At 38.8% G+C, this 15,566-nt stretch overlaps 2 protein-coding genes across 2 annotated transcripts; both read right to left on the bottom strand.

The window, feature by feature from the left end:
* Positions 1–962: 962 nt before the first annotated feature.
* Positions 963–3,438, bottom strand: MRS44_005552 (uncharacterized protein; the record flags this gene model as incomplete). The annotated part of the gene is made up of 2 exons (XM_065622663.1): positions 963–1,526; positions 1,570–3,438. 2 exons carry the CDS (start codon positions 3,436–3,438, stop codon positions 963–965), a joined length of 2,433 nt encoding a protein of 810 aa, XP_065478735.1.
* Positions 3,439–3,951: 513 nt separating this feature from the next.
* Positions 3,952–5,424, bottom strand: MRS44_005551 (uncharacterized protein; the record flags this gene model as incomplete). The annotated part of the gene is made up of 2 exons (XM_065622662.1): positions 3,952–5,009; positions 5,064–5,424. 2 exons carry the CDS (start codon positions 5,422–5,424, stop codon positions 3,952–3,954), a joined length of 1,419 nt encoding a protein of 472 aa, XP_065478734.1.
* Positions 5,425–15,566: the final 10,142 nt, after the last annotated feature.

Raw genomic sequence — 15,566 nt, 5'->3', positions numbered from 1 at the left:
TTACTAAGCTTAATACTTATTATAAGGTTAGTATTATCTCTTTTTTATAGATATTCTTTCTTAATAACTTATTATTATAAGGTTATTATAAAAATATTTATTAATAATATAGCCTAATAAGTTATTAAATAATATATTATTTTAAGCTTATTAGCCGCATTTTGCCCTAATAATATATCTTAAATATTTAATAAAGTTCTCTTAAATACTAGCTTAAAGTTTAAAAAGTAAATTCTATAAAGATAAAAACTTATTAAAATAACTTTAAGGCTATAATAAAGTCTTATTACTTTATAGAAATAGGACCTATAAAATAATAAACTATTTACTATATAGGTATACTTTATACTACGCATTATTTTGCTATAGTTATAGTTATATAATTATATATATTATTAGTTAACTTATTATCTTTAGAAGGGGTTAAGATATAACCTTAATTTATTTTTTTAGTAATTTTCTTTTTTTTAAACTTTATAATTATAAGACTTTATTTTATAGAATTTAGATAACCCTTTAGCGGATAAGTCCCTTAATATTAGTTTTCCTATAGGGATTCCTAATGCTATGACGCGAATGCGGAGGGATGGGATTTATATATGTAATGTGGAAGAAAAAGTTTTCTATCTGGGTTATATCCGTTCTTAATATCCTCGACGAGATCTAAGCTTTAGGTGTTGGAAGTGGGGCAAGGATCACGACTATCATGAATAGCTTCACGGTTAGCGTGAACGCCAGATCGCAGGCAATAGCCTTCTGCCTGGAAGATCGGCAGGTTGAATATAAGTATAAGAGACCGACCTTCGTCGTTCCTTAGATAGGAAAAGCAGCGCAATGAAATTTCTTCTGATCACACCCTCCGTTGCACAACTCGTCCATGGAGACCAGTCTCCATTCAGGACAAGGGTGAACTGACTAGTCTGCGAATTGAGTACCATCTAGCGCTTCCATTGCATCGCCGCTCAATAACCCCATCCCCCATCAATAGGAGGCTCTTCAGCCATGCCGTACTTCGAGGCCTTCTTCTTTCCTTTCTTGGATAGAAGAGGATCCCAATCGTCTTCCATCTCGCCGTGAGTTTCGGCTTGAGGTGGCCATTCATCAACTGCTGGCCGTATGATAACCCTGTCCTGAAACTCAGAGGGTTTGTCAGGCCTGATCGTCAGAGGAGCTGCCTCCGCACTGTAAGTGGCTGTTGATGCTTTTTCAGGCCTGCTTCGTGACATGACTGACATTTTCTCAGAATCCTCTGATGCCACCTCATCCTGTTTGGGGGGGCCGTCGACGACGGTACTGCGCTTGTGCAAGCTTTTCATGCCCTGGAGTCCTGTCTGAAGGATCTTACGTTTTGCTTCAAGGCGTTTTCTCTCGAGCGAAGAGGCTCGGGTCTCCCCTGCGAGGCGGGATATGTCCTCACTACTCATCTCCAGAACATTGTTTGATCTGAAAAGCGTCGGGAGCTTGCTGATGAGACAGTCTTCAATTGCTAGGTTGCTTATATCATCGATGAACCTGCTCACCGCAACCTGGAAGCGAAGTAAACATGTCAGTGCTGTCAGTGGATTTCACCTGAAGGATATATCTTGCCTTGTAGTATGCCTCCATGTAGTCCACCGCCAACGCGCTTCCGAACCGCTCCATGTCTGGCTCGAATCCCTCTCCCATGAGGTTCATGAGCTCAATTGGATTCAAGCTCACCTTGCTGTCTGGATTGTCGAAACGATGTGATCCGAACGTCTTGCGGACCAGCGTCTTGATAGCACGTTTATGTCGAGCCTGCTGGATCCGCTGGACGTTCTCAGTGAGCTGGGGATTGTACGTGATGGGATGCCGCGCGGCTGATGCAAGTAGCGTATCGACTTGAACGTCCATTTCGACTTTTAGCCCCTCGATTGCCTGGTGAACAAGTTTGAGAACCTCTTCAGACACGTCGCTGGCGGTGATCTGCTCAACTATTAGTTGAGTCGTTAAGTGCGCTGCTTCGAGGATATCCTCGGCAAGGAGCATCGCGATCCTCCTCCAAGGCGCGGATTGCTCGACGAAGAGGTCGCTCACGATGAGCGGATTGAAGAGGCCCGGGAGCTCACGACCCTTGCTGTACTTGAGACGATTCGCAACATCTTCGACATATTCAGACCGGGAGATGCGAGGCGAGTCGCGGACCTCGCGACCGCCCTCATCCTCACTCTCTGAATCAATAATGTGCTGACTCTGACCGTTCAACCGCATCTCTTCCGCAAATCCACAAAGTCGGTTCTGCACCACAGCCCTCAGCCTTGTATTAAACTTGTCAATCTTCTTTCGGCTGCCGAAGAAGCAGTTGGTGTATGTGCCCTCTACTGCCTGCGTCACTAGGGACGTGTACTCCTCACTCACCCGCAGCAGGTAGCCCAACTGCTGCTGCGAAGTGCATCGTACGGGTCCAAGTCGATCTAGCCTGTCAGTGCAGTCTTGAATACCATCTTCCACGTCCTGTACAAGACTTGGAAGCTGGGCAAGGATCTGGTCCTTTAGAACCGTGCTGAGCCTGGCTCTCAAGGCTGCCACTCCGCAGTGGGAGGAGTCGATGGAACTCCACAAGCCCTGGGAGAAGAATTCGCTCTCGATTTCATCGCGTCGGGCTGAGGTAACATCACGTTCCTCGAATTTTCGGTTTCTCAGGACGTGCCAGCCAAGACGAAGCTCGGCTTCGAGGTTTTGAGCCAGACGAAAGAAGTAACTTTCCGAGTCGGAACCGATATCCAAGGTGTCGGGCTTTGTGATGAGACCCATGGTGCGTATGCCTTCTGGATCGGCACGTTTGGCCATCAAAGTGACTTCTTGCAGGACATACTCGTATTTGGCCGACACCACAGTGAGGATAATGCTCCGTGGTCGTGCCATATACCTCTCCACCATACTGCGAACGACATCGACGTCGGCGTCAGACTGCTTCTTGTTGCCGCTCCTGAAGAGACCTGGAAGATCCACCATGGTGAGGTGCGGCTGCCCCGGTCCGGTGAGCTCGATGCGGAGGATGTCTTCGTAAAATTCCCCTGTGCCGGTCGGGTCTGCCATTGCGCGTTTCGCCTCGTCCGTCACAGCGCCCAGGCCCTCCTTGTCGATGCTCGCTTTTGGATGCCAGCTTTCGAGGCGTTCTTTTTCCTCCCCATACCGGCTCTCGCCTGGAGTGATGGAGACCTTGATGTTCACCTCGTGACCCCGGCGAAGGACTAGCTCGGTTGCGAAACGGGTGCAGAGACCGTCCTTTATGGGAAATGGCATGCCGGAGATGGCCTCGAGGACGGAGCTCTTCCCCGCAGACTGGTCTCCACAGACGATGATTTCAGGTAGGTCAACATAGTGACTGACCCCTTGCGAACGGAGACTGTCGATGAGGTCGAGGAGGTCCCGGTGGTCTCCCACGGCGATGTTTGTGTCTGTCCTGGCTGTCTCCATTGCCACTGTAAGTGGAAAGGGCGACTAATACTAAAATGTCTTTAATAATGTCAGGGAGGAAGACGCCGAGCCCCAAGTCCAAATATCACCTGGGAGCCATCGCCATGACGATGTGGAAGGCCTCCCGCAGAATTGGGCATCAAGGCATTGCAGCATATCCGCAGCTGTAGGTCCCAACGTGCGCCAATTACATGAATGGGTTCTAGACCTGCCAGTTGGCAGCCTCGGTGAAGACATTGGGTAGTACTGCTGGCCACCAGCTGGCTGTTAGTGCATCGGCTCGGGTTCTCTCTGGCCCATTCGAGGAAACCCGCTCACAGTGATGCCATGGTTTGTGTGTGTGGAGGGGAGAGCTGCAACATGCACTTGACCCAGGACATTATGAGTGTTTAGTGTACTTGTGGCATTGTTTCATATTCTACTATCATGGTGCATCCTCCGATTCGATAATCATAATCCGAAACGACTTTCCGCGTACTATACATTTGCCCGTCATATTTCTGCACCGGAGTTTCACTCCGAATCCTCTGAGAGGCTGTTCTCTTTGAGGATGAACTGTTCTTTAGTCGCCTGTCGTGATCTCAGTTCCGTCGGCACGGTTGCTGTTAGGGTCAGGGAAGGGCCGGCAGTCGAATCATAATTCCTCGGCCGTCGGGGAGCATTCAGCGCGGTCTTGAGCTCCCGCTTCGTCAATTGCTCAATCTCTTTACTGAGTTTCACAAACGGTGCACTTTTGAATCGTCCAGGGATTAGATAGTACGGTGGTGGCATCCATGACGGGTAAATTTTCTGGTGACAAGCCGAAACTTGGAGTCTGAGTGCATGCTGGAGCAGATACCTGTGACACAGAAAGCAGGCCTTCTTGCTCGTCCCGATGAACGGCATCCGGGGAACAGAGTCGGGGTTACCTTCGTAAAACACGACGATTTGCATTTCGGCGTGGAGCGTCAGGTTCAAGCGACACGCCCTGCGCAGCCGCACTTCAACATCCTGCGTGCCCAGGTGCTTCTCCAACTGCTCCATTATCACCCCTGGGTCTTCCTTGACAAGGCTCCTAACAGCTGCAAGAAGTGGAGTTTTCTCGTTGGAGAGAGTGAATGAACGCGAATTGGGAGCCTTGACATCTCGGATGTGAATACCCGCGAAGACCTCGGGCTCCTTTGCAGCAAACTTTACCATGGACTTGATGGCAGACCGATAGCGAGCGATCTTGTGCAGACTGTCCAGCCAGGGCGGCTTTTGCGGTTGATCAGATCCGAGCAAGATTTGCAACTGCTCGGAATAACGCCATCTGGCTTGCGACGCCCAGTCGATGAGCATGGTCATAGTCGCGGGACTACAGGCCTGAAGAGATGCGGCCGTGAAAGGGCAACCCTTGAGCCAAAGTCTGAATCCGGGTTCAGCCCTTGTCTCTGGCTTCGCCTGACCGGCAAGAAGCTTGGAGTGCGCCTGTTGCAGAGAATTTCCAATCCCGCGCTTCTCAACCCTCTCGGCAATCGACAATATCCGACCTCTGTCTAGTTGGACAACCAGGTGGAGAATCTCGGGCTCGGCTTGCTTCGACGATTTTTCTGTATCGCTCGCCGCGTCAGTAGCCTTCATAGCGCCTCAGATAATGTAAGTACCCTTTCTGGCAACTACTTGAAGTATTTGCAACACCTCTTCAAGGCCAGCCAGGTCCTTCGGCGTCAAGCCATGGTTGCGGGCCACGCGCAGGACAGCTCCAGCTGTGACATGCTGTTCCAGACAGACAGCTGAGGCTGTTTCCGCACCCGAGCTGGTCGTTGAACAGATGAGAGCAAATGAGTCTAGGAATTTTTGTTTAAGTTGCTGCCCGCCCGAAATGTCGCCATCGGGGTTCTCGTCGAGTGAGCTTCTCGTCGGTTCCCCTCGGACAGGGTCGATCAGGCTTAGCAAAGCTGACTGCACTACGAAGCGTTTTAGGTCGGCTCCGCCAATTTGAGTCAGCGCTGCTTTCTTGGCCATCTTCAAATGATGGAGAGTGTAGTTTTTGTCGAGAGGGTCGGCCCAGTGTGAATGAGAGGATTCTTGTTGCAGGGAAGATTAGTGCTGAGGGGGGAGACGAAGAGCTCTTGATTCCGTATCGCGTTGGGTAGGGTCACATCTGCATCAGCATGCACCTGCCTGACGTGACGTGTGGCCACTCGTATCTGATTGTGCCACGTCGAGATGCCAAGGCACAAGCTTCATGCGCGCCATGCGACTGGTTCGCAAACCCCAGCAGCGTTCCGAGGATCGTTCTCCAGCTCCCCTATCCGTAACGCTGCTTCATGTCTTCGAGGCCTGGCCCCCACCGCTGGTCCTTCGTTCTTCATTCTCACCCACAGTAATCCCTCTGCGGGAACTTCTGAGATGGGGATTATCGAGGCCCGCTCAAACTGGTTACGTCCCAGAGCCTCGCCGTTTTTGAGACTTCACAATACCGACGGACCACTCTTCGTGGCGTGCCGTTAGGCAAAAGGGTCGCGAGCGCTGCAAAAAAAAAAAAAAGCATGCTATAACGCTGTCGAACCTAATTTTGCTGGCATCATGTTTGCTGCGCCTCTCGTTTCGACACGAAAGAACAAACAAAGTATCATAGATGTGCTCTATACGATCTCACTAAGAATTAACGTTATCGGCTCCGATTGCTTCTTTCGGAAACGCCTCCCCAGCTTTTCGCTAATGAGGCATTAAAATCAGACTTAAGAACCTTTAACAACCGGCTTCTAGCAATTTTCCTACGTAGATACTACACTCCTATATAGGAATTCCTCATTTTTGCCTCCTTGTGATATATTAAATTCCCCGCGTTCCTCGTCACAGATCGCAGACATGTCCACGGTTGGGAATTCAAAGTACAAGTCATCCTCATCATCTTCGTCGTCTGATGACTCCTCTCCCAACCCATCCGACCCGACTACCGCCATTGCCTTACCACCTCTAAATTCCTGAAGTTCCCCCATGATGGGGTCGCAGCCGTCTCTCCTGGTAAGCAGGCGCCGGAGAAAGGGCCCCCGTTTGATCTTGCGATACTACATAGCAAAAACCTATTTATCTTCGTACGTTGCCTCCGAAAGAACCCCTTCGCACCTAGTGGAACTCAGTGAGATAGAAGGATTTCCCGTATTTACCGGCATAACGGGTACACTAGCTGTAGCCCCCGCCATTTCGATTACAGGCACCTTTGCCTCTATGCTAGCTGTCTGACCGGCGGTATATGAAATCCGAATATTGGCATCGGTGATGGTCTTAAAGCCAACGATCATATATACTACCCTCTTCCTCTAGTTTTCATCTAAAAAGGCTTTTATCTCTGCAGCGCAGTTCTTTTTCATCTAGTCGAACACCTAGTCGTGGCTCTTGAGGCTAATGGTCCGGACACGTGCTATTTTGAGGTCAAGCTTCGTTTGTCTCCCTTTGGATGCCGCAAGGTTAAAGATCTTCTCTAGACAAACAAACAGGCTCGAAGAACATGCTTCTTTTAGGACATCAGATACATTCTTCTGGCTCACCGGCTCGAGCGTGTATTCTTTTCGTCGAGTTACGACCGCTTCCGTGATTTTCGGTGCAGAAATGCTTAAAGGATTTGCCGCATCTACAACCAAGATGCCGAGAAGATTAGGGATCTCGCTGCTAGAGAGTGTATCATCCAGCACTAGATATCGATGTTTGCCGAAGGAAGGCATTTTGCGGTAGTTCTTTAATAATTTAGAACTTACCCTCTATGCCTTCGAAAGGTTTTTATCCTTTTAGGCTCGCAGATATCCATAGAGTATAGTATAATCTTATTTTCTTCTTTTTATTAGTTAATATCATGACATTTCTAGCAAGCCGTCGCGTGATTTATAACCTCTCATTTATTCACCCAATCTCAGTGCAGCATATCGGATCAGTGGCAGAATCAGTGGGCTTGTAAATGAGACTAGTCTCTCTATGGCACGCTAGCCCGTTGAGCGACTGCGAATTGACTGGCCGGAGGAGCGCGTCCCCGTTCGCGGTGGCTGAGGGATATCAGCAGACGGGTTAGCTAAGCCTTAAACAACCCAATATTTACAGCAAGTCATGGCGTAATTCTTTTTCAGCCGATCTTAGTAGCAACCGAAGAGCGCGGGCAGCACTGATCATTTACCGAGTCCCACAAAACAAGAATACCCAAGCCCCTCGAGACCTAGGCTAGGATTCCTTAATTCGAGTGTTAGATTTAAACGCTTTAGAGCCTTTTTGTAATAGAAAAAACCATTATAATCAAAGAAACTAAGCCTAATATTGGCACTAAAGGATAGTCGTTCGAACTTTCAGACATAGATAATGAGAAGACAACCTTAGCTAAATCCGCGACAACTAAGGAGGATCTCATTAGGTGGTACCTATAAGACTATCCACTAGAAGAGCTTTTCGACCAGGATAAGGCATAAGAAGCAAAGGCATACCTCGTAAAGTACTCCACTCTCCTCTATGATAGCATCTCCCTCGCCTATATCGAAATATCGTATTAGGCCGTCTTTGACCTAATATTTGCCTGCACTAACTGGCTCTGCTATTCGTTCCGATAGCGAGAAGACCACGTCGAGTTCAATTACTAGGTCAAGGTTGCTGCGCTGCTTCTCAAGGCCATGGAAGATCTCCAGGACCGCAGGGCCGAAGAGATAGCGCTATATAGAGACGTACAGGATAGGTTCGCCCGGCAGGACCTCCCCGTGCAGATTAAAGCAGCTAAACGGATAGTCAGGCTCTAGCTAAAGTGGCCGAATACGGCCCTTAATATAGACTTCAGTGAGCTTAGGAGCATTAGAGAAACCCCGGAGTTTGCTCCCTTCGCTGACTTCATGAGGTAGATAGGCGCCGTCACACAGCGGGAGAGGATATGGGGATTTATTAGCGTTGCTGGTGCCCAGCGCGCCCTAGGGGCCGTGAACGCTTAGTTGGGCACTATCACCAGCGCTATAGCCGATGGCATGCCTAAACTATTTTCTAAGCTACCGGCAGAGCTACTCCCGAAGACGACGGCGTACCGTGGCCGGCCCGTGACAGCGCAGCTGGCGGGGGAGAAGACCTGGATGTTGAGGAAATCTACAATCAAGCTAAGAAGGAGCACCTGGTGACCGGTGAGGCTTCGTCATATTCGAGAGCCCTAGCAAAAATGCGTAAAGATAAGTGTCGGTGGGAGAACATGCGGGAAGAGTGTGAGGCGTCTTTTGAGCGCTGGTACAAGTTCGAGTGGCCACGGATTCTCCTAAACTTAGCTAGCCACGGGCAACACGGACGGATAATGAACAAATTATAGGTTCAGGCGCTGATGGCGAAGAAGGAGTAGAATGGATATCTCGTCTATCTCGACCTTATCGCCAGCAGTCTAGAGCCACCGGTCGACGCTGCCTTTTGGGCTCTCTGCCGTGCTACCTATCTTCTCGAGCTCAACCGGATTGATGCGGCTGAACACGTAGCCACAGCCTTTGAGCTATGTACAGCATCGAGTGTCATCGAGATACAGTTATTCTTCGATCTTCTGCACGCCATGTACCGACTGCTAGAGGGCTAGCCAATAAACCGCGATGGCGCGTCCACGCTCCCATCACAGGTCGATATCCTGCTATTCGCGCTGAAGATAGGGTATCACGAGTACGACAGCCAGCAGCAGATCTATGCATAGAACGGGACTCTCTTTATCCTCTTCTTAAAGCTAATTAACGAACGTTTAGTAGATATTAGCTCTATCGAGGATAACAACGAGTATAAGTGTCTCTTTCTTAGTAGCATTTACTAAACTCCCTTGCTAGTCCGTCTGCTGACCCGTTGTGTTAGACTCGACTTAGTGCTTAATGTCTAGGAGTCTCCTAGCGCTTCTAATAAAGATTTCTAACGCAAGGTACTAAGCTTTGCTCTTAGTGCCGCGTTTTTAGAAGAGGAGCCCCGTGAAGGGCCTGATAGCTTTACCGAGATAATTTTCGAAGCCTAGCTTATATAGAATATCATTAGGGATCTTAATGGGTCACTTAGATGGCTCGAGAGTACTATCTTAGCTTAACTATTATTCGGGGGTAGTAGGCTCATAAAGGAAGGGTTCGTTGAGCGGGTACGGGGTGCTGCTACTTCGATAATTGGTTGAGTACTGACTTAAGGCATTCTTTTTAAGTTCTCCATGTGAAAGGAATCGGTTTTCTAGTACTAAAACCCTCCTTAGATGACGACTATAAAGCGAGCGATGACGAGGCCGACGAGAGCTCCCTTGAGTTTCGATATACTAGTCTGTCTACCGAAGACTCAAGCGTTGATAGAGAAAGTAATAGAGGAAGTACCCTAGGTGGGCGAGTGATTCCTAAGGAAATCGATATCCATAGTTTAGATGCCATAGAAGTCCTCGAGCTACTATTGCAAACTAAATAGAGATAAAAGGAGATTAGTGCGAAAACTATTATAGATATGGCTAAACGCCGCTGGGTAATGCTATTGGATTGGCGAAGAGAATACCATATATTGTTAGGTGCATTTCTTAATAGGTATGCTCGCCATTTCTTGATGGACGTGAAGAACTCAGACATACCTCAAGTGTCTCGAGGCGAGCTTTAGAAGGAGCTGGAGTGGGATCTAATAGATTATTAGTTGCTAGGCATTTGATCCAAAGCGATGGTATCTTATCATATGGGATAAGACATATTGTAATGCTAAAGGATTCTAATATATACTTTTTATTTGCTCGCTCTGGAGGTTCGTGAAATACTTCTTGCTGTCTTATGTCGTTATTACTACTTCCCTAGTTAAGAAGGTTTAATAGGGGCTAGGAGGGGTCTTTTATCGGAAAGCAATATATAAAGCGCGGTAATCTTAGTATTATTAATTAAGATAATTAAGTTACTAAAGGTCTTTTATATTATTACCGCCGCCTCTATAATAATAGCTACTAATATAATATTAGTTTTAATATATAAAATTAAGGGATTTTCCCTTATATTATTAAGAAGTAAAATATTATTAAAGATAGTAACCTTAACCCCCTTATAGATAAGGCTAAGAATAAACTCCCTTTTAATACCGCCGCAGCCGCTAGTTATAATAGTAACCTCTTTATCTTAGTTTTAGCTAGCATAAGTAGCTACGCGCTAATTATTTAAAGCCTATATATTTAGTGCTTTATTAGTAACTTTAGTAAGGCTTAGACTAAGGGTAGCGCTAAGGAGCGCTTTTATGCCTTTAAGGCTAATAATTAAAGAAAGGTAAGGGTTTTATAGTATAATATTAGTATACTATAAGGGGCTATATATTATAGAGGTAAGGATAATAGAGGCAGGGAGGAGGAGACTTATTATAGTATTAGGATTATAATTTAGTAAGAAGATAAGGTAAAAATAAGTTTAAGCTAAGTATAAAATTAATAAAACTTAAGAATCTTATAAGTCTACTTTAACCTTAGTTATTTAGGCTAGTTAAATAGTATAAAGTCTAATAAGCAAGCCCTTCTAAGGCTAACTTTATTTTTATTTCTCTAAATAAATACTAAGTAAAAGCTATATATAGCCTATTTTATATTATATAAATAATTTTATACCTTATTAAATATTAGACTATGCTATATATTAACTTATTAATAATTTAAGTAATATATAATATAGCCTGTTATAAGGCATAGCCCTTTATATAAGCTAGCCTTATAGGTAGTATAAGGCAGAGTAACCGCAATAGGTAATTATAATTCCTTATAGATCTTTTTAGCTTAATAGTTAATTAGGTCTAATATATTAAAGTAAGCCTCTACTTTATTATATAATAATTATTAATATACTAAGAATGTGCTTTTAAAATTTATCTAGATGCTTAATTTAATATATTTACTTTAAGTAACTCCTCCGCGATATAAGATATAATAAAGATTATATTTTATTATTATATATCCTTTTACTATTTCTTTTACTAAAATAATTAAAGGTAGGTAAAGCATCTATACTTTCTTACTTAATTTAAGTAATAGTCTTATTTACCCTAATAGCCTAATAATTAATCTAACTTCCCTCTATATTTATATATATTATCCTAGTATTAAAAAAATATTAAAAATTCGCCTAAGGCCTAAAGCTTAAGGCCTAATCTACCTAGCTTATACTAGCACCTAGGCGAAATCTTAGTTTAATATATATAAGTTATATTATATAATAAAATATAATAAAATTAGCTAAGAATAAATATTATATTAAGTATCCCCTAATATTACTTTAATTTATATTATAAGTATCTCTAAAACTCTCTTAATTATATATATTAGATTACTAAGTTAATAAATCGCTATAATTATATCTATTATTAAATTTATAATCCCTAAAGGCTTAACTATTTTAGTTATAGGCGCTAGCGGTCTTATAGTCTCTTATATTACTAATTAATTCCTTTAATTTAAGTATAAAATCCGCGGTATTACTTATATCATAGGCATAATATAGGCTAGGCAGGGAAGCATAGTAGAAACACCCTGACTAAGCAGGGACTAAAGGGAGGGTCCTTATATATATATAACCGGCTATATAAATAAGATCACGTAATATATCATATAGCTAGTTATATAAATAAGATCTATTATATAAGAGGTATATATAGTTATATTATATATTATATTTTAGCCTTCTTAAAAGATAATTAATAGCTTTTATAATATTAATTCTAATTACCTTACCTTATTCTTATTATAATAATTATAATTAATAACTCTTATAGCTTCCCTAATAATATTTTTCTTCTTAAAGGTTAATTTGGTTTAAGGGAGGAGCTAATTATATATATTAATACTTAGGTAGCGCTATAATGCTATACCTTTATCTTATAAAGGTCTTTAAAGACTATAAATAAGAGACTTTATATTACTTTTATTTATAAGTATATAAAAACCCCCCTAGCTATAAAGAAATACATATAAAATATTATATTATATTATATAAGATATATATTCTTTATTATAATAAAAAAGAGCTTATATAAGACTTAATAATATTTATAATATTATCTTAATCTTTACTTTTATTATTATAATTATAGCCTAAGCTCTACCTTAGTAATATACTTAATATATTACTAATTATTATAATTAAATTAATTAATAATTTACTAAATAGCTAAGTCTAGTATTAAGCCAAGTAAAATTAAATTATATCTATATATAACCTCTAATATATTTGCTATATAATAAGATATATATAATTTTATTAGTTAGAGTAAATAAGAGCTTACTTAGGGTTAAAGTAATATATATACCTTTACTAAGTAGCTTAATAATAATAGCTTTTAAAGTAAAATTTAGCTTAATAAAAGTAATAAGGTTATAATAATATTATTTATATACCTATAATTATTAATATACCTTAAATTATACCTTAAGGTATTTCTCTTAGATTATATATATAAGACTAATTAATATAAGATATCTCTTTTTAATATACTTAATATTAATACTTATTAATAATCCTTTTATATTACTTTTACCTTTCTTAATAATAAAAAAAGAAATTTTATTTAAGTCCTTAAATAATTATAAATTATATATTAGCTTTATAAAATTATTTTTCTTTTTATAATACTTATAAATTATTATCTTACTTATATAAATATTATCTTATATTTTTTTTATTTTCTTAAGTTAGCCTTAATTTTATATCTTTAATATATTAATAAAGCTATTTTAATTTATTATTAATTTAGCTTTACTTATAATAAAAATAATAATTAATAATAAGAAAAATAAAAATAATTTTATAATATATAATATAAGATTATTAATTTAGTTATTAAAAATATATATAATAAAAGGCTTAAAAAATAAAAAAATATTACTTTCCCTTATACCTTAAAGAGGTAAGCTATATTATAGAGACCTAGCTAGACCCCTATAAAAAGAGATTTATTAAGGCCTAGGTTTATTAATATCTTTACTTAGAGTAATTTATTATATTATAAGCTAAGGGCATTTATTAGCTTATTAAAAGTTATATAAAATATAATAAGATTAACTTCTTTAATGCCTAGAGGATTATTAAGCTTATTTTATTAAATTAGCTCTTTAAACTTAAGACTAATTAGGCTAGGCAAGAGGTTATTATACCTCTTAATATCTCTAAGGGATTATATAGTAATATCCGCGACTAAGTATTATATAAGGCCTTATAAAAGGTTAATGCTTAATAGGTATAATTATTAAAAGAGCTTCTTATATATATAAGAGTCTTTATAATAACTCTTAGATTACCTTATACTTATACCTTTGAGCCTTTATTAATAAAAGGTTAACCCCTTTAGCTATATTATCTTTATTTATATTAATACCTTTAGTGCTTAGAAACCCCTTAATATATTATTAAGCCTTATAAGTTATTTAATTACTTAATAATTAATTTAATATTATTATTATTAAGTATATAATATAAGCCCTTTATATTTAAGGCTATTAAGAGAGTATTATAGCCTAAGGCATTATTATAATATTTAGGATATTATTAATATAGCTATAAGATAAATACTAAAATATATTTATTATAATATAACTATTTATTAGATCTTCTTCCTTAGGAATTAAAGCTTACTCTTTAACTTATATTAATAATATATATAATAATATATTTTATAAGCTACTTATTATTACTAAGGTCCTTATTAAAAGCCTTTATTATCTTAGAGATTATTATAATTATATATATAATTATATATATAATAATTTAAGTTATATCCTCTTTAGTAATAATACTATTAGTAATTATAAAAGCCCCTATGCTATAAGCTAATAACCTTAATACTATTTATTAATAATATAAAAACTTTTAAGTAGCCTAATATATTATATTACCCTAAGGAGCCCTAAGGACTAATTAGTTATATTAAAAGGCTATAAGATTATTAATATATTATAATAAAATAAAATATAATTAATGCCTTAATTATAAGTAAATAGGGAGGTATTATAAAAAAGGAAGAAATATAAGAAAGTAAATTAAGAAAGAGTAAATAAGTTATTTTAATTAAAATAAGGCTTAAAATAAGTATATTAAGCGTAATATAAGAAAAAAGGTAATATAATAGTCTTTCTTAGGGCAGTAAGGTATATAAGAAATATAAAATACTACTAAGGAAGATATTTAGATATAAAGTAATTATATTAGACTAAGAACCCCCCTTATTAATATTTAAAGAGTAATATAATATATAATTTATATATATTTATAGAGAAATAAAAAGAATATTAATTTCTAAGTATACTTATAATAGCTTCATAACTTAATTTAATAAAATAATTATTATATATATATATAATATAAAATAAACTTAATTATTATATATATTTAATATAGTAATAATACTATAAAGTAAGCTTTTAAATTATTTATTATATACCTTATTAAACCTATAATATATAGCTGCTTTAATTAATACTTTATATATAAATCTCTATTTACTTTACCTCTTAGATAATAGGTAAATATATTATTATCCTTATAGTTAGTATTAATTATAAAACCTTATTAATTAAGAATATAAATAAATTATAAAGCTATAAGTTAAGGCCTTAAAGTATATTAATATTTTATTATATAATTATATTATAATTAAGGTAGTTATTATATTAATTAAGGGTATAATTAAGTTATATAATATATTAATTTCTTATAGCCTCTAACCCTTATATCCTTATATTAATAATAATTAGCCTACCTTAAGGAAAGTAAACCTTAGATTAAGCTCTCTCCTTAGCCCTAAGGTTTATATTAAAATAAACTATAGCTAATTTCTTATTTATAGGCAAGGTATATTATATATATTACTATTAGATTAAGAATAGAGGTATTATATTATAATTATAATACCCCGGTGCCTAAGTCTATTAGTTATTTAAGATAAGGGCTAGTACTTATTAATTAGTAAGTTATCTTATCGCTAGGGTTATAGTATTATTAATAAAGATTAAGATATTAAGGGGGTTTTAATATTAATTTTAATAATAATTAAATATATTAATAATAGTATGATATATATAAATAAAGAGTATCTTTTAATATACAAGTCTTAGTCTTATATATCTTATATATTAAGTTAATTTACTTATATTATTATTATTACTTTAATATACTTTATAGCCTTAAAGGGCCTTATTTACTATG

The sequence above is a fragment of the Fusarium solani genome, assembly GCF_023522795.1.
Source record: "Fusarium solani strain SB1 chromosome Unknown bctg00000002, whole genome shotgun sequence".
Taxonomy (NCBI): domain Eukaryota; kingdom Fungi; phylum Ascomycota; class Sordariomycetes; order Hypocreales; family Nectriaceae; genus Fusarium; species Fusarium solani.
The sequence above is the reverse complement of the archived record's forward strand: the minus strand, read 5'-3'. Positions and strand labels throughout refer to the sequence as shown.